The following is a 22,320-nucleotide window of genomic DNA, read 5'->3' on the forward strand; positions in this document are numbered from 1 at the left end:
ACCAACATCATCATCATTCTCATTTAGTGCATCCGCTTCATCATTCTCACTTAGTGCATCCGCATCATCATCATTGTCATTGGAGTAAAAATGCCTAGCCCATCAAAGGAAATAACAAAAGACAGTTATTTGAGATTGCTTAGTTGCTGGTACAAGGAATGGAAATTGTCCAGGATTCATAAATAAATATACTCATGTGAAAAAAAGCATAAACACAAAATACAGCCATAAAAGGTAAATGACTAAATGTAGATGGACATAGATGTGTGTTCTGTATTTGATTGTATTAAAACAGTTCCAGTTTGATCAAATCCAACGCATATGCAGTGCTAGTCATCATATCCCATCAGGATTCAGAGCTACAAATTCTGAAAGCATTTAAACACAACGTATGGAGGAGATATGTAGCAGATCCTCCAACTTTTACTCAACTCAACTGATTGTTACAAACTTACAGGATTCTTTTGATGGGCTGCAAGTTGATCTCACTCAGTTTAACATAAATACGACTTACATTGACCAAGTCAGCTCTAAAGGAAAGAGATCTGAAATTTCCTGATGTTTTTTTTTTTCAAAACCAAACCACCAACTGCGAACTTTTACTCAGTAATTGCCTAGTATATTTCATGTCTTTTCTTAAAAAGCGAAACTACTACAGCATTAAAAAAAGAATTACAATTGACCTCCAATAATTATCAAAAATAAATAGTCAGAAACCGAAATTTACAGCTCATGTGCGTGCTTAGGTTATTTAACTTATTAGATAAGAATATATGATAGTGGGTTTTGGAGGGTTTAAGGAAAAGAAAAAGATAATATTATGTAATTAGGAAGTGAAATAATGGTAAAACATACATGTCTTTTCTTTTTTTAATTTTAGAAAGAACATGATAGCAACCAATTGGTCCTCCATGTTTAAACATTTGTTGTTTAAACTAATAAGCTACCTTAAAATTTCACTGATGCATCAATCTAAGGTGAGATATAGAGTTAAGGTATTACTTACATATTCCATTCCACTTAAAACATGATAAAACCAAAATATCATGGCACTATCAGAAAGGAAGCTAAGTACCCAACTGAAACCTGTCAATGTAGACAAGAGAGAGAATTGCAATTCTACACAGCATAATTGACAAGAACTTAATATAATCAAGTTGATGCATTACATTGATAAAGCCGAGAACACCAAAATTGATTAATCCAAAATTAATTAGAGAGTTTGTCATATTTCTTGACTTAAAATCTAAAATTAGTTAGAGTCTTTCATATTTTTCGCTTTTCCGACTTAAAATCAAACCCAAGCTCCATTATTTCACTTCCTAATTACATAATCTTATCTTTTTCTTTTCCTTAAACCCTCCAAAACCCAGTATCATATATTCCTATCTAATAAGTTAAATAACCTAAGCACGCACATGAGCTTGAACAATGGATGTAGCAATTAGAAAAAAGTAATAAACTTGGATCTCTAAAGTCTTACCCCATGAATGAACCAAATCAGCCACCCCAAATCAATATTCAACTTCATCCCAAACACAAAAGCAAAAACTTCAAATTTAATTCTCAAAAACGAAAATTCGTTGTTTACCTTGAACAGAATTTCGAGCAATCAGCTCAAAGAAGGGACATGCAACAATGAAATTGAGACCGCCTGACTGCCGCTATCAGCCACCACCGCCTGACTGCCGCTATCAGCCACCACCTCCGATCCTGACTGCCGCCTTCGTCTACTACTTCCTCATAATCATTTGCTTATTTTCCTCTTCGAATTTTTAAATGATTTTTTTTCGTGATTTTCACCTCAGAATTTCGAAGTGATTTTGGAGTTGAAGCAAATATGTGAATGTGAGATGATGGGGAAAATAGAGAATTGGGGGAAATTGAGAAAATGGAGAATTGGGGGAAATTGAGAAAATGGAGAAAATGGGTGAGAATGGGTACTGTGAGAATGAGTGGAGAAAATGGGTGAGAAAAGTAAACACGTGTTGTTCAAAATTTTGGTGAAAACATTAGAGGGAACAATGCGCGCTTCAACCTAAAATTTTCATGATACAACACTACCGTAGCATTAGCTTTCATTTTTGTTAAAATAGCTAGGCTATTGCAACGGTTCTTTAGAGCCGTGGCAATAGCTCTACCTCTAAGAGCATCACTTTTAACTCAGTGGCAATAGCCTACTCTATTGCAACGGCAATAAAAATACCGTTGTATTAGCCTTTATTAGGCCGTTGCAATAGATCAAAAATGTAGTAGTGGAGGAACCCGTTGAGGATGGACAATTTCATGAAGAGGAGGAAGTCGGTCATTGGGTTTCCTTCGATCAGTTGTTGGATAATCTTTGAGGGTCCTTGTTGGGTTTTACTCTAATCTAATTATGAGTGCGGAAACAAACCTATACCAAGATCCATGTATAATTCAAAAGATTAATCACAACATATAATCTAGTATAAAGATTATACCTTTGTTGCGTGCTTGTAAAGACAAACAGAGTCAAGAACAAGAACCACAATTGCAATCCCTCTATTAAAAGTCCACCCACACGATCAAACCTGCCTTAAGTGTATTAGATTAGAATATCGAACAAATCTCTCAAGGTTTTTGTGTTAGATCTAGGTTCTTACTTTAGAGGAGGCAAGAATAATTCTAAATTATTCTTCTTCACTTATGATCATCTAATGATCTAATGATATTTATAATACATAAATAACCTCCTTAAAAGTGTAAACCCATCAGGATTAGGATTAGTTAATGAATTAAAAATTAATTCAACCAATAGTTGTTTTACAATATATATATATATATATATATTTTGTAAAATAACTAAATTTAATTTAAAGATTTGAAGAGAGAGAGTTGAAGAAACTTAGGGTTCTTCAGGAGAGAGAAAGAAAAACAAGTGGAATAATGTAGAAGATGATGAGAGAGAAAGAAATCAGTAGACTAATAATGAGAGCAATTGAGAGAGGATCTTTCAAAAAAGAGCAATTGAGAGGGAATAGTTTACAAGATGCAATCTAACTTTGTAAATGATGAAATAAATGAGTGGGGGCACACTCCTTTTATAAGAAAAATGAGGGCAATTTGGGGAGTTTAAGGAATACAGCAAAAAAATTGAGTATATAATGGTCTTTTCATAAAATCCATATTAGAAAAAAAAAATTAAAAAAATATTTGAACTATATTATGGGATGAAGTGAGTATTGTATTTTTTATGTACTTCGTAAATCATTAAGAGAGGGAGTGGGGGAGTATCTATACTAATATATTAAAAAGCGTTCCTAAAAACGTCGATGTGCCACATAGTCTTTTTTTTTTATTATGCCACGTCACCTTCCCACCATCTCACGACGCCACATCATCACTTAAACAATCTTAACCATTACGCCACGTCGCCCAAACAACCAACATTACTCCATATAAAAACATAAGAATAAGGTGATTTGAACCATCAACCTCTTATAACAAATATGACTATATAACCATCTAAGCCAATTATCAACCATGTTATTAATATGTAAAAAAAAATTTATATAAATGCAAACCACAAGATTCAATTAAAAAAAAAAGCTCAAAGAATAATTCAATTTTGTTTTGTTTTTTTTTTTTTTTTTTTTTTTTGACGAGAAGCAAAGCTTTTATTTAATTAAGGCATGAAAGATCATGAGAAACAGCAGCAGAGGCGCATGGAGGGATATCCATAATCCATACCCTTATATCAACATAGCCTGTACTACAATTGGCCATAACATGAGCCACCCTATTTCCCCTCCTTCCCACATGAGAAAAGCTACAAGAAAGACAGAGAATCAAGGTAAGCAATGTCTTTTACAATCAGGCTGAAGCAGGAAGGATCACAAATGCCTTTGGAAAGATGTGAACAATTTGAGGTTGTCCATTTCCAGAATAACTCGATTGAAACCAGCTTCCATGGCAATGAGTAGAGCGAATCTGGCAGCCATAGCCTCTGCAATATCGATCTCGAAGCACCCCTGGATCTGAACGCATGTTGCAGCCATTAAATCACCTGTATCATCCCACATAAGTCATAACACCCCCAAGCCCAGTGGTATAAAAGGCGGAGCCCAAGTATGGATGATTATAGCACGTTGCAGCTAATTTTGATTTGACAAAGACGATTTCAATTTTGAAAAGCCTTAAAAAAAAATTATTAATTGTATATCTATAATAGTAGCAACCTGGGACAATGTCCGGACTACTCATTATAATCTGTGTAAAAATAAAAAAATAAAAAAAGTTCACTTTGTGTGAGTGATGCATAAAGCAAAGGATTTTACTAATACGGATAATTAAATCGTAAAGGAGAGTGTGAAAGGAGTTGGAAAGTGTATTTTGCTCTACTACTTCACCATTTCTGAATACCCAGAATCTTCAAATTCTCTCTCTTCTTCTATGAGATTCCTCAACAATGCGAACATTCCTTCTGTTTATTAACTTAATACCCTTTTTTCTTCTCTTTTTATCTCAATTTCCTGTTGCTACTGCTGTTGTTTCTACTCCTGCTGGTGATCTCTCATTCTCCTTAAAACCCCCAATTCAAATTAGTTTTTTGTTATAAATTTAGCAACCCGTTTTGATTTTTTATTTACTTGGAATTTCATGTTTCTAATTTTGTTTGTAATTTTTGGTGCAGGTCCATTGATTAAACACCTCTCTTCATTACTCAAATGGACTAAGAATTCCCCTAAATCATCCCAATCAGGTATATTTTCTCTAAAATTAATGGTTTATTATTTTTATTTATTTTAATTCAGTAAATTTAGCTATGTTAATCATACGTTAGAAATTTAAAATATTTGATGGTTGTTTATTATTTAGTGGATTTTTAGTTTTGTTGAATTTATGTTTCAGAAATGCCAATTTTTAATGTTTTTTTTTTAGTTATGTGTTAGAGATATAAATTGTTTGATGGGTGTGTATTATTTATAGTGATGTTGAATTTTTGTTCCAGAAATGGAAATGTTTAATGGGTTTTTTGTTTAAACAATTTACTGACTCTATTAACATGTATCTATGTGTTAGAGCTTAGTTTATTTGATGGGTGTGTATTATATAATGCATTTTTAGTGATGTTGAATTTTGTTTCGGAAAATCAAATGTTGATGTATAATTTACAGATGGACCAGTAGTTCAGTTTGAGAGTGGGTATTTAGTGGAGACAGTTATAGAAGGGAATGCAATTGGAGTTGTACCCTATTCAATTAGGGTATCTCATGATGGAGAGCTATTTGCTGTTGATTCAGAGGGTAGCAACATTGTGCGGATCACTCCTCCACTGTCACAGTGTATGATATCTTCATCACTCTCTTTAAATTCTTGTTTTCTGGGGTTTATTTGGATTGTTTGTTTTTGTTCAATTTTGTAACATGTTGTGCATGATTGGGAAAAAAGGTTGTAACCTGTATTACATGTATGGATCGTTTTAAGTATTGGTCCACGCTTGTATTTGAAATATAAGGCTATTTGTTTGCTTTGTTGATTTTTGTTCAAGTTTGATTCATATTGTGCATGATTTGAAAAGGGTTGTAAGTCTTGTAACCAATATTACATGGATTCCATATGTCATGCATTGATGTACTTTTGGTCGAAGATCACTTATAGAATGTAGGACAATTCTTCTTGCACACAGATGAAAAACAAATTGTATTATTTTGGCCATGTTTGAGTAATTTATAGTGCTAGCCAAGACAATTATACAGAAGATAACTAGCATATTTGGATGCTTACTTGTCTATAGTCTGTGCAATAGATTGGTGAAGGGTTCATCTGAAAGTAATGTTAAGTGTTGGAAACTTGTGAAGAACAGGAATTTGAGCGTGCTCTTTAATTATATTCTCTGTGCCATTGATTTTTCATGCTTCAGATAGTAGAGCAAGGCTAGTGGCTGGATCATTTCAGGGTAAAACAGGGCATGTGGATGGTAAACCAAATGATGCTCGTTTTAATCATCCTAAAGGGGTGGCCATGGATGATAAAGGGAATGTATACATTGCTGACACTGACAATCTTGCTATCAGAAAGGTTGGAGAAGGGGGTATGTTCAATGAGAATGACATCAGTATCAATTCAATTGGTTTATTTTGCTGCTAATTGATTCAACTTGTATTTGAAAATCTTATGCAGGAGTGACAACAATTGCTGGAGGGAAGTCAAATGTTGCAGGATACACAGATGGGCCAAGTGAGGATGCAAAGTTCTCTACAGATTTTGACGTGGTTTATGTTCCGTCCACTTGCTCTTTGTTAGTTGTTGACAGAGGAAATGCTGCACTAAGGCAAATTTCTCTCAATCAAGAAGACTGTGATTCTAATTACAGTTCCATTTCAGTGTCAGGTGGGCTTCATGTCATCTTGTCGATCTTCACAATCACTTGTGTATTTCGGTTTGAAGTTTCCTTGCTCACTAGAGCTCCTTAAGTTATGAGATCTTGAGAAAATGAAGTGTTGACCTTTATATCAACTGAATTATCAGGCAGTATTCATGAACCACTCCGAAAGATCAAATATAGATTGTTTTAGTGGGTACTCCCTCCATCCCACAAAATAAAATCTCTAAAACAAACATTTCTCAAATCCCTATTCCACAAAAAACTTATCATTTCTCCCTTGGGTTGGGTCTACTTGGTATAATGATATTTTAATTTTCCTCTTTTTCCTCTTTTTCCTTTTATTTTATTCTTCTCCCTTGTATTAATTATGGTCCTCACTTTCTCTCATCTCTATTGATAAAGATAGCAATACCTAATACCTTATATTTTGATCACTTATACTCAACAAAACCTCATTACAAATGCTCTCCTAAAACTCTTTGCCCAAGAGAAATGGAAAGATTTTGTGGGACAAAGGGAGTAATTTTTACACACAATATGAAACTTGTTAGCACTAGTTTAAGTTGTATTATGGATTAGTGTTGAAATATGGCATGCAACATTATTATTGATATTATTAAATCATCTTTGATAATCATCTTTGATGTCACAAAGATTATATATATAGTGACATTAATGTTGCATTGAAATTATGCGATAGCTTATATTTGGAAGAAATTTGAACTAACTAGGAGGGAGTAAGTAATTAGGATATTCTTTAGCTGATGATTTTGATGAAACAGCTCAATATCATGTATTATGAATTCTAATTTTTAGTGCTGTGACTGATGATGATTTAAGGAAGCAGAATTTTGACCATATTTCATACGTCTATGCTTGCTAAGTTTAAAGTGTGTACAAAATGTATTCATGTCATATCGGCTGACAAGAAGGAATGGTCTTGTTCTTTTCCTTTGTTTGTATCATACATTCATACCCTACAGATGGTGCCTAAGTACATATAATAAAGTCTGTATGCTGCTTAAAGCAATTGTTTTGTTAAGTACAGGCTCACAAAATGTGTTGGTATGAAGAACCTAAGTAGCCATAGTTGCAGTGAAATAATTGTATTGTGGAGTACTGCAGGGTCCTAAGGCCCATACGTGTCAACAGCATGTGGCATTTGAAATTAGAGTCATGTGCACTATACTCTATAGATTGTTTCCATGGTGAGAGAGAGACTATGTGGGATAAGAGGATAATAGGAGTGAAGTGAGTAGAACTAAAAAGAACGGACAAAAAAAAAAAAAGTGAACAGAAACAAAAAAAAAAATTAAAAAAAGAGGGCGTATGTTAGGATTTTTCATTTATTTATTTATGCTTTTATGTGAGACGGAGAGTTGAAAGGTTAGGTTTGTCTACTGAAGGTGGCTTGGCTCCTAGATGTGAGATGCCTTTGTGTGTGTGGAGCAACTTCCCTAGGGAAATGCCTTTCCTACTTAATGGTTTTCCGGTTTTCCTGGCATTCTCTCAAAAGTAGATGAGGTTCTTGATGATTCATATAGACATTGACCAAGTTGATGAACTGATTCTATTCAAGGGATTTGGGGTAATGTCATCAGGGTGAATTTATTACAAGGAAAGTGTTTTCTCTTGTAGTATGTCCCTCTATGCTCTTCAATGTCTGATCATTTGTGACTTCAAATGAGTTTGGCTGAAGCTGTCATCACCAAGAAGATAAGGGATTAAACTTTAACTAACTTTTAATTTACATTGCTGTAAATCTTTTATTTATTATTATTTTATAATTGTAGTGTAGTTTAGGATTTTTCACCTTCAATTGAGAGGAGATTTTTCCTCATGAATGTCTTATGGTTCTGCTTAGCTAGTCTAGGGATTTATTCCCAATGTTTGGTATTTTTCTAGTGTGACAACAATACTTCTGCTTATGGATGCCAAAATCAATTTTTCAATTTTCCAACTAGAGCTGCTTGTTGATGCTTGCACATGTAGCTGTGCACATTCTGTTTTGAAATTAATTTTATTAGTTTTCATGAATATGACCAAAGCTCTGATTGTTTTTGTCATGCTAAAATAGCTGCGCTTTTCTTTGAGCATCAAATATTATGGAGTGTTTTATATGTTTGTGTTTTGGAACAAATGTTAACTAATTTAAGTGGTTCTTGTGTACTGTCAGATATTGTCATGGTCATCAGTGCTATATTTGTTGGATACACCTCATGCTTGCTTCATCAGGGATTTGGACCTGCTTTTATCTCAGAATTTGTGAGTATGATTATCTACTTCTATACAGGGCAGCAAATTTATCTTTTATTTTTTTTTCTTTTAAAGCTGTTCATTGGTTCACTTCAGCTCTTGATCCCCCATTGAAATTTCTGCTTTGCTTTAGTGCCTTGGATGTACTCGTATTTCTTTGTGGTTTTCGAATGTGCTTAATGTATGAATGCCCCCCAACAAAAGTTCAAACCACTCCTAGCAACTTGTTATGGTTAAGCATCACCTTCTCAGAAATGAAGGTGAAAATTTTGTAGCTCATCAAGTTGTCAAAATCATATACCATGGCAAACATCTGTCATGTTCTTCCGTTAAGAACTTGTAGCTTATATGATTAGCAACTATTTTTGTGTGTAGATGTAAACACAGCTCGTTGGTTTACTACAACCTCATTGAAATTGTTGCTTTTTCTAGTGGCTTGCATGTACAAAAGCTCCCAAAAAAAAGTTTAAACCACTTCCTAGCAACATGCAACTTTTAGATATCATTCCCTTTTTCTATAGAATTTTGAGGTAAAATAATTTTATAGCTCATGTCCTCAAAAACACCTATGCAAACATTCTCCAATCCCTACCATTGTTCAAGTGGCTCGTGTTTTGAATCTTATCCACCATAATGTTTCTGTAATATTTTAATAATAGCTTCTCAAGATACACTTCAATGTGCTTGGTGTCTTTTATCTGATCTCAATGAGCCTCAAAGTTAAAATTGTCTCAAGGAACTTTGTGGGTAAACATTGCAAAGCTCTGATATTCAGTAATGCTCACTTGGCTTTCTATATCTTGCTGCAGCTACAATCTTCTGCATCAGATGATCCACAAAAACTACTCAAAGAGAAGCAAAATTCAATCCTGGAGAGCGTAAAAGAGGAGCAAGTTCATGCTGGGTCTGGATGGCCTCCATTTGGACAGATGATAGGTGATCTTGGGAAACTAGCCCATGAGTCACTGAGTAATGTCATTGTTCCCTTAATTCCCCCTCGTTTTAGCCCAAGGAAAGGACTCACTCCCTTGAAAGACGCTCTAAAGATGCCTGAAGATGCAGTACAGCCGCAATTGATAGCCCAAAAGCAGAGGACCCCTGTCCCTGTTTCTGAATCCTGGCAAGCATATGCTCCAGATACTACAGAAAAGCATTCTGAAGCAAAGACTTTGAAGATGAGATCAGCGTCTCTGAAGGACCCTTCTTTGTCAAGCAAACACAGATCTTCCAAAAGACAAGAGTATTCAGAATTTTATGGTTCTAGTGAAGCCCCTCATAAAAGTGGGCAGACAAGGTCTAAAGCACATAAGGAGAGGTCAAAGCATCGCCACCGAGAAAAGAGTGGAGAAGTAAGTTCAGGGGCTCATGCATCTGAGCCTAAACCTGGTGAATATAAAGGGGTAAATTACAATGATCCAAGGTTTAACCCTTACAATGTGGGGAATAGATATATGCCAGATGGTTCCTACCGCTATTAGACTGATTTTTTAACGGTTAGTGATGTCGGCATGTTACGGTATCAAATTTTGTATTTGCCATGATGTTGTATGGCTATCTTTACTTGGTCCTAGTGTAAGAATTCGACTGAAATTACATTTGAGATATCTGAGCTGCTCAAGATGACTGGAATCATTTTATGGGTTCTGTCATAGATGTAAGAACTTCTCCGGGGGCAGGTCTGTAGGCTGTATTCGTGTTGTATTTATCACTTCCAAGGAAAAATTACATAGCATATACTTCACTTTGGCTTCCCCATGCATTTCCCTTAATTTTTCAGGCTAAATATCTTATGTATTGCTTAGTGTCTTGTCTTGAATCTCTAATACCCATTTCCATGCCATACATTTAATACTACAGAACTTGTACAACAGTACAGAAGTAACATACAATATGTATTCTTCTAACAATTTATGTTTCTTCAATGTGTATTGAGTGTTTCCTCATGACATGTCTCAAGTAACGTTACCCTAATTTTTAGGTTTTTATATTCATCAGCATTAAAGACATCCACCACACCTCCAAACATACAAGCGCACGAAATTATGTTTTTTAAGAGTTCATCTGATCTATGAAATGTCTGTAGCTGTATGCAGTACAATAACATGAGAGGGGGATTTAGAGCACTTGATCTTGTAAGACCAATTCTCCCATTTTTACCTCGAGTTGAAGGGCCGGGTAAGGATAAGACTGTACCTTTCAGAGAGAAGGTTATATACACTGTGGTATCCCTCTTCATTTTCCTTGTTTGCAGCCAACTTCTATATGGCATCCATTCGAAATCTGGTTCAGATCCTTTTTACTGGATGCGACTCATTCTAGCCTCGAGTCATGGGACTGTCATGGAGCTTGGCATTTCCCCCATAGTTACCTCAGGCATGGTGGTGCAAGTTTTGCTTTGCTTCAGACATCTTTTCAAGTAGATTACAGATTTTAAGGAAGATCAGGAGCTCTTGTAAGTACCTTTCCAAGTTATCTCTACTTCAATACGCCATGTTTAACTTTTGCTAGGTTTAGCCACATGACCTTACTATATACGATTATTGTTGTAGGAATGGTGCACAAAAGTTGCTAGGAATTCTAATAACAGCGGGTGAGGCTACTGCTTACGTTCTCTCAGGAATGTATGGAAGTGTTGCTCAGCTTGGAGCTGCAAATTCAGTTCTTATAGTTATTCAACTTACTTTTGCTGGAATCATTATGTTGTCCGTTGACGAAATGCTTCAAAATGGATACGGTTTAGGCTCCGGAATCTCCCTTTTCATGGCCTCAAATATTTGGTAAGATAGTCTTATACACAGAATTTGCTAACTCACTCAAGTACTAGAGACTAAAGTTAATAGAAGTATAGAACAATGAACTTTTCATGGCGTGTTGTGTAAATGCGCACCTAAGCAAATCTATTTTTTTTTTTTGTAAAGTGGACTACAACAATGTATTGTGAAACCGAGATGACTTTTCTATTTTAAGGAGTGATTCCTTACTTTTATGCATCACAATAAAATTATATGTCAAGAAAATAGAGAAGCTTTACAAGTCTGCCTAACCTAAGACTTGTATGGTTTATGCAGCGAAAATGTGATATGGATGACATTCAGTCCGGCCACAATCAACATAGGGAGAGGGCCAGAGTGCCAAGGGGCTGCTATTGCCTTAATCCACTTGCTCATAACTCGTTAAGACAAAACTCGAGCTCTTAGAGAAGCATTTTATAGACAAAATCTCCCAAATGTAACAAATTTTTTGGGAACTCTTTCGATCTTCTTCATAGATTGTCTATTTCCATGGTTTTCGAGTAATTGTGCCCTTAAAATCAATGAATGTTGAGGAAAAAAAGGGTTTTACCCAATTAAGCTATTTTATATCTCTAATATGCCCATCATTTTGCAATCCGCCTTTGTCACCAATGTTTACTTCTTCTCTCACGTAAGTTGTCTGACTTATATGCTTGTATTGGCGTAACATGATTTAAATTAATAAATGTTTTTCGACTATATCTCACCTTTCTAAAGCTAGTTGATATGTAGTCATTGACAAGCTCTCCTTTTACTATCGTTTATTAACTTCTTGAAATATTCTTTTTAGTGCACCTTTTTTTTTAAAAAAATACTAGGATGTGTGTTTGTGTGAGAAAGTTTAAGATTGGAATATAGGCACTTAATTCATAAGTTGAAATTACATATATAAATCGAAAAAAAAAACCTACTCCATTCTTCAACATGAAATATTATAGTTTCTTTGAAGGAAATTTAATATCTCTTTTCACACTACAAACGTTTCAAACTTCTTTGTTCACATGGGTTTTGTAGGTAATTCACATGGTTTTTGTGATCTCTTTCGTCCTTTACCCTTTTTTTTAGATTTTGTGCTTCCTCCCATATTGGATTATGTTAAGAACAAATGAAGTGTATATACTTGTCATGCATGACAATGTAAAATTATGAAACTTATTTGCTCATTAAATTTATGTTGGTTCTTTTAGGAAAGAGCCTAAGTATATTGAGTTTGTTTCTTTTGATAAAAAGCTTCTTTATAGAAAATTCGGTGGCATTTTCATAGTTAGCCTGGTTGGAAAATGGAAGCAATCCGAGGTTTCTGGCGTGTATGTTCCAGTTGGTGGTCTAGCATATTATATTACTGCTCCTCTTAGGTAATCTACAATTTTGCTTTGGTTTTAATTCGTTTCAATGTAAATTTTCCACATAAAAAAAGTTCATAATTATTGATAATTGAAGATTTTTATGTGTATAATCATTTATTAGCTTAGCATGTGTAAGAAAATGGCTCAACTAAAATTAAACAGAGAAAGCACATTGAAGTAAATCTAACAAGATTTACATGAGTACAATTTCATCTTATAGATAAGTAAAACTTCAAAGTAATTTCAAAAATTTTATGCAAAAAACTAGGACAATCTTTGAAGTATAATGAGAGTAATTATATACTTCTTCCATTTCAAATTAGTTGACACATTTTGATTCAAGACACATTTTACATTTGGCTTTATTTGTGATTTACTTGGAAAAAAAAAAACAAGTCATGTGATTTGTCTCCATACTACATATTTTTAAAAATATAGATATTTTTTTATTAATAAATAATTTGAAATATTAAGGTTTGACATCATGTTTTGCAAACATGCCTAAAGAGTGCAAAGACATGTATTTATTAATATAAAACAGGGGAAATACTTCGTATGATTATGATCTATAGCAAACATTAAATTACAAATGATGGCATTCTCCTTTACGACCAATTATTTAGAGATGTATAAATAATACGAGTAATAAATAAAGAAAAATACAGAGTATGAAGTATTTTAAAAAGGAATAAGATGACATATCAATATCAAAATGATTATGATTGAAGTATTGAACATAACGTGGAACGCAAATTGTGTGTATGTAGTTTGGGTAGTGTGATAGAAGACCCATTCCATGCACTATTCTACACCGTATTGATGTTTTCAGCTTGTGCATTATTCTCTAAGATTTGGGCTCAAGGATCTGGATCTTCTGCTGAAGATGTAGCCCGCCATTTAAAGGTGCGTTTTCGCCAATATTATAATCGAACAACATTTATATACGACTATACGAGTAATAACGTTTGTTGTTTATACATTGCGGAGTAATATTAAAATAAAAATACGACCTACAAGTACATAATATTATTATTAATTTTATTGACCGTTTACCAAACATGTCGTTGGTGTAAAATATACAGGGTACATACGATTAATACGAGTGAGGTAATTGAAGTGCTGGAACAAAAAATGATGATACCAGGACATAGGCAATCAAGCATATACAAAGAATTGGACAGATACATACCAACAGCAGCTGCATTTGGTGGGATTTGTTTAGGAGCTCTCACAATTTTGGCTGACTTTTTAGGTGCCACTGGTTCTGGCACTGGTATTTTGCTTGCTGTTTCCATCATTTATCAGTATTGTGAGGCATTTGAGAGGGAAGGTTATTGACCTTGATATTTTGGGGCTGTAATTTAATTCCAACTGAATTTTGTTTGCTAAATCAATAGAATAGAATCTTAAATCTAATATTCCGTATCCATGTTGTTTCGAGTAAAACTATGTGGTCAAGACTTTGAACTTTGTCTATAAGTTGATGACTGATTCAGATCGAAAGTGAGTTGGGCCGAAGTCGCATGCACAAAAGAACACATTAACTATTTCAGGGGGTGTGTCCAAGGAAACCCCTCTGATACCTAAGTCAGTACGTGCGATTAAAGTTCAAGGATAACCTTGATTTGGTGATTATTTTGCTATTTATACCCTTTTTTTTCGGATGGCTATTTATACCTTATGTGGACCCTATGACATGTGAGCTAGCTTTGTCCTTGATTGCAAAATAGATTGCTTTATGGACTTTAAGCTAGAGGAGTCTTATAGACTGATTTAGCTTTTGGGCCATTTAATTAACTCGCCCAAAATAGTTATTTTGACCCAAACACATATTATTTGTTCACTCTTAAATTGAATTTTGTTTTCCATTTTTTTTTCTTTGTACCAAAATTATTTAAATGATTTTGCATGTGTAGAACTACTAAAATATAATTAGTCCTTTTTGTTGTGATAAAAACATTGTTGAATTCACCAAGTAGTTGATTCAGTATGCAGTATTATTTTCAATATATTTTGAAATCGTGTAAAAAAATAGTATTTGAAAATCTTGTAAAATAGAAATGAGGATAGAAGGAACACATAACATTTAAATAAATGGCTGTCTAAAAATAAATAAATAAAAATTAGCCAATACAAAATTGGATAGCAAATGTTAAAGATATATGGTTTTGAATTTTTTACACAAAACAAGTTGGCTTACATCTAGGTTTACATTTAGAAAATATGTTTTAAGTTTGAGCCTAACCAAAGCTAATTCAAATTCGATCACTTATCATCCCAAGATGGGGTAAGTTGGTACTCCATACTTTTATTATTATTATTATTATTATTATTATTATTATTATTATTATTATTATTATTATTATTATTATTATTATTATTATTATTATTATTATTATTATGGTAAGGAGAACAATTTTGATCAAATCTCAAGATTTATAGTTTTTTAATCCAATATATATAGGCTAAGCACTTAGAAAGATTGAGGGGGAAGGATAAGAGATCCTCACCAATTATCATGGAAAGATACAACCAACATTATAAGGTAAATTTCTCACCAATTATACCAAGCCTTGCATCGCTTGGTGTACTCAGTACATGGTATGGAACTATAGACTAAAATATTTTATAAAAATTTGTGGCAACCACTTTGAGACAAAAGAAAGTTAAGTACTCCGTATACAACTTGAAAACATAGGAAAATTTGGACCCTTAAAAATGAAGTTCAAGATTCATTCATGATGTCACATGAATACAAATTTAACTCTTTAATTATTATTTACTGTATCTATTTATTTGTCTTACTTTTTGACAAAGTTTTCTGATATACATTTTAAAACATAACTATCTTCTAATATGTATTACTCATACTAATAAATTTAATTTTTAATTATAAAACTACAAATAAAGATGAATCAAACAAGATAGCATGAGTTGCTTATTTATACATTCCGTAATTGTTAAGAAAGTATTTGTTTCTATTCGCATTGGAGCTTGCAAAGAATTCACTAAAAAATTGGGAAGCTGTATTTTTGTATATTATAGTTCATTGTACTTCAAATGCCTTTATCATCCTATGAATTTAATTTGTTGGACTCTTGAGTATGACATCTTTGATTCTTTGTGGCCATATGATTATCTAATATCTTATCATCATTATTAGGAGTATCAAATCATGATGTCCTTCTATTATATTTTATGTAATCCAGATTCAGTATCAAAATTTTATATTCTTATATCAATTTTATACACTAGTACTAATTTTTAAAAAATCTAACTTAATTGTCTCATGGCTCAAGAGTACTTTCTTATGTTTCAAAATAAATGTCTCATATTAACTTTTATACTAGTATGTACATATATCATCTCTTGAACTTCCGTTTTTGTTTTATGGATAAGATTAAATATAGTTATGTTGCTATATGGATACTTGTTAGATTTGTCTCAATGTGTAGTTTTTGAATATCAATTTTACATAATTTATATTGATTGATATTCAAATATTTTATCAATTAAAGTTTAGCGTTGATAAATGAGTCAGCTATAATGGGTTTTTTATTTTATTTTAAAATAGTACCTACCTCCATTTCATATTAATTGCAACTTTGAAATATTTTATATCTCACGAATAATACCCTAAAGTTGCAATTAATATGAAACGGAGGTAGTAAATTTCTAATTAATTTTCTAAACACTGATTTGTCTTATTTGCACTTTTCCATTTTTCCAACTCTTAATAAGAAAGAAAAGCAACAAATTATAATCTATTAGATTTTCCAATCTAGAATTTGCTAGGTCAGAAATAATTTCTTTTAGTTGAGTCATTTTTTGTTGCTAATTCAATCAACCTAACTTTATTTTTATTAAGTCTTGGGAACTACACCTCTATTATGATTCTTATTAGGGTTTTTTTTTTTTTTTTTTTTTTTTTTTTTTTTTTTTTTTTTTGTGATGTCTTCTAAAATTATTATACTATTACGTAATAAAATTAAATTTTACTAATTAAAGGTGAATATTATTGATCAAATATGTTTCGTTGTTTAGATCCATTATTTTTTAGTGGTTAACAATATATTGTGTTGTCTTGTCAAAAAAAAAAAAATTGTATTGCATGAAATTACAAATACTTAAATTCGGTTTCTACTAATGATAATAGATTTTTATTGATTAAGACTTTATTTTTTACTAATTAGGACTAATTGTTGCTTCTTAAAACTTATACTAAAGCTATGTATAATTCACGTGATCTGATCTGATTTTTTTTTTTTTTTTTGCTCTGCTGTGTTTTCTAGATTTGACCAAAAATTGACCTTTATTGTACACTAATTCGTAAGATGTTATCAAATGAGATGTAATTAGATTCGTATTAATGCTAATTTTCAAAACATAAATAGATTGACATACTTCTCTCTGTGTACCTCACTCATCATGTTTCGCTAGTTCCATCACCCTCACATGTCTGTTTTCGGCTATATAAAAAAGTGAATCTACACCAGAGTATAAACTTAAATGACTCACAACTATAATACAAAAGTGAATCAATTACGGAGCAACTTTAGTTTGCACTTCATATTAAATAACTCACTTCATAGTTTACACCCATTGATATCTTAAACAATGTCCCTTAATATATAGCTTGAGTTTTGCCCAATAAAAATTTGTTGTATTGTTAAAGCTGGTTGTACATCTTGTAGACCTAATCCTGACTCAATATCTATACCAAAATTAAGGAACTTTTAATTAAAAAACACAGGATAAACAAAGTTGACAAAAGTGCATGTAGTCATTGCGCATTGGCATCATTGTTTAAACAAATTGGTAAGATAGAGGCAAGGTTACCTACAAATACGTGCATCGGTGCAAATATAATCTGGCATAATTGAATGTTTGGCAATAATTTAAATATTTGCAACATAGCCAATCATCATAATTAAATTTGGATATTAGTTCTTTACTCTGTCATTTTCAAAACTATAGTTTATGAGTTGTTTTGATATTATTAATATTGGCAATGTAATCCTACGGCCCTACTAGCGACTGCCATTGACCCTATGAGGTCACTTCTTTCATTATACTCTCGTCTAAATAACATCCTCATGTATGGGATGGTGTCGATACCGTTATCACTATAACGGAACGACACCACTTTGTCATTTTTCTACTAATATTATTACTGGCGTGCTTTTTATAATGGTTCCAATTACAGTCACGTGGAGAGCTGCTTTTGACCACATGGACACTTGCTACCTACTAAAGTCCATATGCCACTACCTATGTCGATTAGGTGGCACCAGCTTGGTTGTTTCTCTATAAATACCCAAGCAAAATTTATTTTTAAGGTATGATCTTTATCTCTCTAACTCTCTCTCTCTCTCTCTCTTAAATACACTCTTGTTATCTTTCTTTCTCTTCTCATCAGCTGCTAACTTTAGCAACAGAGCGGTTATTCCTGGATAATCCCCCGAGTTAACTAATCTACGTTGACTATGCAGGTACCTAATTAGTCGATAAACCTTTACCGATCCCCAAATGTAAGTGACCGGAGCTGACCCGGAAGACCTCCCTTTTCAAATTATTTTTTTTAATGAGTTGCAACCATTTAAACAATTTATGATATCTTTAATAGCCTTTTACTAAAATAAAATTATAAAAAAAATTACAAGAATTTGATATTTTAATAATACGTACTAGATCATTCCATACTTGTCTGATAAATCAATATGTACAAGATACAATAATACACATTCATATTAAAAATACATAATGTTGATTTGTTGAACGAACGCTCTTAGAGCGTTTTGATAAGAATAATTTTGGGTTGGAAACGGATTCAAGTAAACCATTACCGTTATCAAGTGTTTGATTGGAAGACATGGTTAACAATTACCATTATCCAAGGGTAATGATTTCCACCCATTTGCTACCTCTCTAAAACTTCAGGTAACAATTACCCTTACTCTCCTCAAACAAAAATAAAGGAAGATAGGTTTAAGTGATTCTTTTCCATGGTTAAACCAAACAAATGGAAATGTAAGAGTCAAATAATTCCTTTCCTTCCTCTTATTTGTTTCCTTTCTACTCCATTTTCATTATTTATGCCAAACGCCCCTAGTTTATATAATACGGAATGTCGGAATAGTACACATCTTCGAGACTTCGACTTCTCATTTCACAAATTTAGAATTGGATGATTGCCAATTGGCTAGTAAGTGACCATAATATAATACAAATCACAACCTTAGCTAAACTAAGATGACATAAGAAATGGTCACAACTATAACATAACCTAATAATGACTCGGTTCTAAGAATGATTTCATTTGAACAAACCTAACTTGAACATGATAAAAATTCAATCGAAATCGAAGCAATCTGACACAAGATAACCCAATAGAAAAATTAATCTAACTTGCTGATCTACCCAAACAAGAAATAACATCCTCAACTCATTAGTAACCTGGACCAGATTGATCCAAATCAAACAAAATCGTACTTGGAGATCACTAACAAGCAATTTCATCCGTCAATCCGACCCAATGAATATTAACCCAATACGGGTTAATCTGAACCAATTTGTTAGCCTAAATTGACACCTTTAAATTTTATTTTAACCAAGGTAAGAAGAAGGCTCCCTATCACATCCAAACATTGCTTAGGTCAATCTAAACCTAATTAGTGGACAAAATAATCCTTATCATTAGACCAAATAATAATTAGTGTTGACACCTTTATCATTGTAATTTTTTTTTATTTTTTTTTTTTTTATTTTTTTATTTTTTTTTTTTTTTGTGGTAGGTAAACCAATCTAAAATCTCTAATAGGTCAACTCAGCTCAAGTTAATGGGTTAGTCACTTTGAGAGTAGGGGAAAGGGTCAGGGAAATGGAAACCCACTATAATGCCTCTAGTTAGGAAAATCGAGTATTTAATCTTAAGGCTGTAAGGTCATTTCTTTTTCAATAGGCCAACACGTTGTTAGTGTATTGAGACTTTTGACCATTGCAGCATTAGGAATTCACACTTACAAATTCACATTTTATCTAAATTGATGTCTCTAATAATCTTTAAGTTAAAATTGTACTTCCTACTTGTTTTTCTTTTTTACTTGCAACATTTGTATTTTTATTTTAAAATTTTATATCGAGACGAATATACTAAAATCCTACATGACTATTGTTTCCCTCATATAAACCATAAAAACAATCCAAATAATATACAAAATATGTGAATTGTTACCTTTAAAAAAAAATTGAGACAATATAGTGTTTGCACAGCTATATCTTCTAAATTAAAACGTTTATCTACTTATTTGTTCTCATTAATGTTAATTGTCTCTTTTTTTTTTTTAATTTATAAGAATATTGTGCGGACACTTATACCCCTATAAACATTTGTTTACATATATTCCTTCATTAATGCTACAAACAATTATATTTGTGACATAAGACTAAATCGAAAGAGCTTTCCAAACATGACTAGCGTCTAGCTACAATACGTACCTCCCTAATAATATAAAATTCCAAATGGTGTGATGAAACAAAATGTATAAAGTAACTTACATATATATTTTTTTAAGGTAAGATGAAGAACCCTAATGAACCGGCACCTCTAACAGATTAAGCCGGTCCAGCTCCGTAGGGGAAGGTAACCTCCTACTCCCAAATGACCCCCTACTCCTAAACGACCCTACTGAATTAAGATTACTTAGCCCCAAGCGTATAAAGCAACTCCGCTAGTCAGTCCAACTCCTCGGCACCTCTCACAAATTAAGTCAGTCCAACTCCGTTAGTCAACATCTAAAAATAAAGGGTGGAGGTAAGGGAATCACCTAGCCCCAAGCGTATAAAGCAGATTATATATATGTTGATGCCTTGTGAGTAGTTGTGAGCTTGAAAACGGCCTACAATTTGTAGACCAAGTCCTCGGATAGTGAAAGGGGTGTGAGTCATAAGATTACTTATTACTTGTAGTAGTCGACATGTCACTAGCCAGTTAAATCCTAGTTGTGGTTTTTGTCTTTTGTACTCTAAACCAACCACCCGCCTCATCCATATTCCGACCTCCTTCTGTCTCCCAGTCATCCAAAGCTGGCGCCAAGTATTTATTTTTGACTAAAATGAGCGGCACCAAATATTAGGTATTACTATAATTTATATAGTAATGCTTTGCATTAAATTTGGTTATTAGTAAGACATGAGACGATGCTTTACGAACTCAATTGGTTTTTAAATTGGATTTGATTATTGAATTAGGGGTTTGTTTGGCAAATTAATTGTAATAATAGTTGTTAGATATCGTAGTAGCTATTAGTTATAGTGTTGTACCACTAACTTTTATAGTATTAACTGTTTGATAAAGTAGTATTAAATAGCCAAATTATTACTTTGTATTAGATTATTAAATACTCTTAATGTATAAGTACTTTTACTCAATTCCTCAAGATCCTCTAAAAAAATCTCAACTTTATTCAAAACCCTAATAACACCAATATAAAGTGAAATTGAATCATGATACTATGCACAAAGAACTAGAAAACACACATTTTCTAGGACGAGCATGCATGTTCTAGCAAAGTAAAAATGTTACTTTCCCATAAGCATACAAAACCCTAGTTTTTTTTTTTTAAAGACCACAAAACATATGAAAACTAATGAATTTTAAGATAAACACAACAAAATGAGTGAATTTTTAACGTACCTCCCTTAGAAGTCAGAATTGGTTACCTTTGCTTTCTACGAGCCTAACCAAGAGATGGACATCACGGAGGTGAAAAAGCACTGGTCTATTTTAAGATTGAGTCGTACTAAATCATCGTGTACATAAGAGTCGAAATCTGAATCAGGTTTTTTTCAAGTAAGATTGGATTGGATCGGGTCGAACAGGTCAGTTTTTGACACCTCTAGAGACACAATTACTTGATAAATGCTCCAATTATTATAATATGAAGGGACTAACATGTTCACAAGTCAATGGACTAATAACGATTTAAGTTGATTGAATTAATTTAAAACGAAAAGTCGTCCATAGTTCCTAGATAGGCAAGGGGTAAAAAATATTTGAGGTCTTAAAAGAAGAAAAAATTGTCATTGTTAATCCACAAACATAGCTTAAGTCTACTATGGAGTAAAAAAAACATTTTATCTGTTAAAAAATAACTAAAAAAAAAGACTTTTTAAGTTATTCATATACTAAAGCCCCTTTTACTTCACCTTATTTTTGCTAAACTAAAATTATTTTTATTGAACTGAAATTATTTTTGCTAAACTTAAATTATTTTTACTGAACTAAAATATTTTTGCTGAACTGAAATTATTTTTACTGATTTTCTATTATATTTCCTCTTTAAAGTTACTGAATTTTACTTAACCGAACTTATTTTTGCTGAACTGAAATTGTTTTTACTTAATTGAACTTATTTTTACTGAACAGAAATTATTTTTCTGATAAAAAAAAAAAGAAAAACAGAAATTATTTTTTACTTAATATTATTTTTTTAAAGGTGAAGTGAACATGACCTAATTTTATTGTATTAATTTTTTTTACTAAGTTACTATGGAGTAAAAACAAATTTTATATAAA

The 22,320-nt window shown here is 32.6% G+C and overlaps 1 protein-coding gene and 1 pseudogene across 1 annotated transcript; both read left to right on the forward strand.

Annotated features, from left to right (window-relative positions):
* Nucleotides 1-3,627: 3,627 nt before the first annotated feature.
* LOC110737810 lies at nt 3,628-10,475 on the forward strand. Its single transcript, XM_021918155.1, has 7 exons — nt 3,628-4,526; nt 4,655-4,723; nt 5,139-5,306; nt 5,885-6,055; nt 6,145-6,354; nt 8,526-8,614; nt 9,415-10,475. The coding sequence occupies exons 1-7, from the start codon at nt 4,430-4,432 to the stop codon at nt 10,081-10,083; spliced, it is 1,473 nt and encodes a 490-aa protein (XP_021773847.1). The 5' UTR covers nt 3,628-4,429; the 3' UTR covers nt 10,084-10,475.
* Nucleotides 10,476-10,680: 205 nt separating this feature from the next.
* On the forward strand, nt 10,681-14,202 carry LOC110737512 (annotated as a pseudogene).
* Nucleotides 14,203-22,320: the final 8,118 nt, after the last annotated feature.

This window comes from Chenopodium quinoa, unplaced genomic scaffold (assembly GCF_001683475.1).
Source record: "Chenopodium quinoa cultivar QQ74 unplaced genomic scaffold, ASM168347v1, whole genome shotgun sequence".
NCBI classification, from domain to species: Eukaryota; Viridiplantae; Streptophyta; class Magnoliopsida; order Caryophyllales; family Amaranthaceae; genus Chenopodium; species Chenopodium quinoa.

Bases quoted from the DNA above. Each gene is read 5' to 3' on its own strand.
- LOC110737810 (XM_021918155.1), top strand. From the start codon at position 4,430: ATGCGAACATTCCTTCTGTTTATTAACTTAATACCCTTTTTTCTTCTC. The intron at 6,056-6,144 runs GTATGTTCAATG...AATCTTATGCAG, and splicing joins CAGAAAGGTTGGAGAAGGGG to GAGTGACAACAATTGCTGGA. The intron at 6,355-8,525 runs GTGGGCTTCATG...GTGTACTGTCAG, and splicing joins CAGTTCCATTTCAGTGTCAG to ATATTGTCATGGTCATCAGT.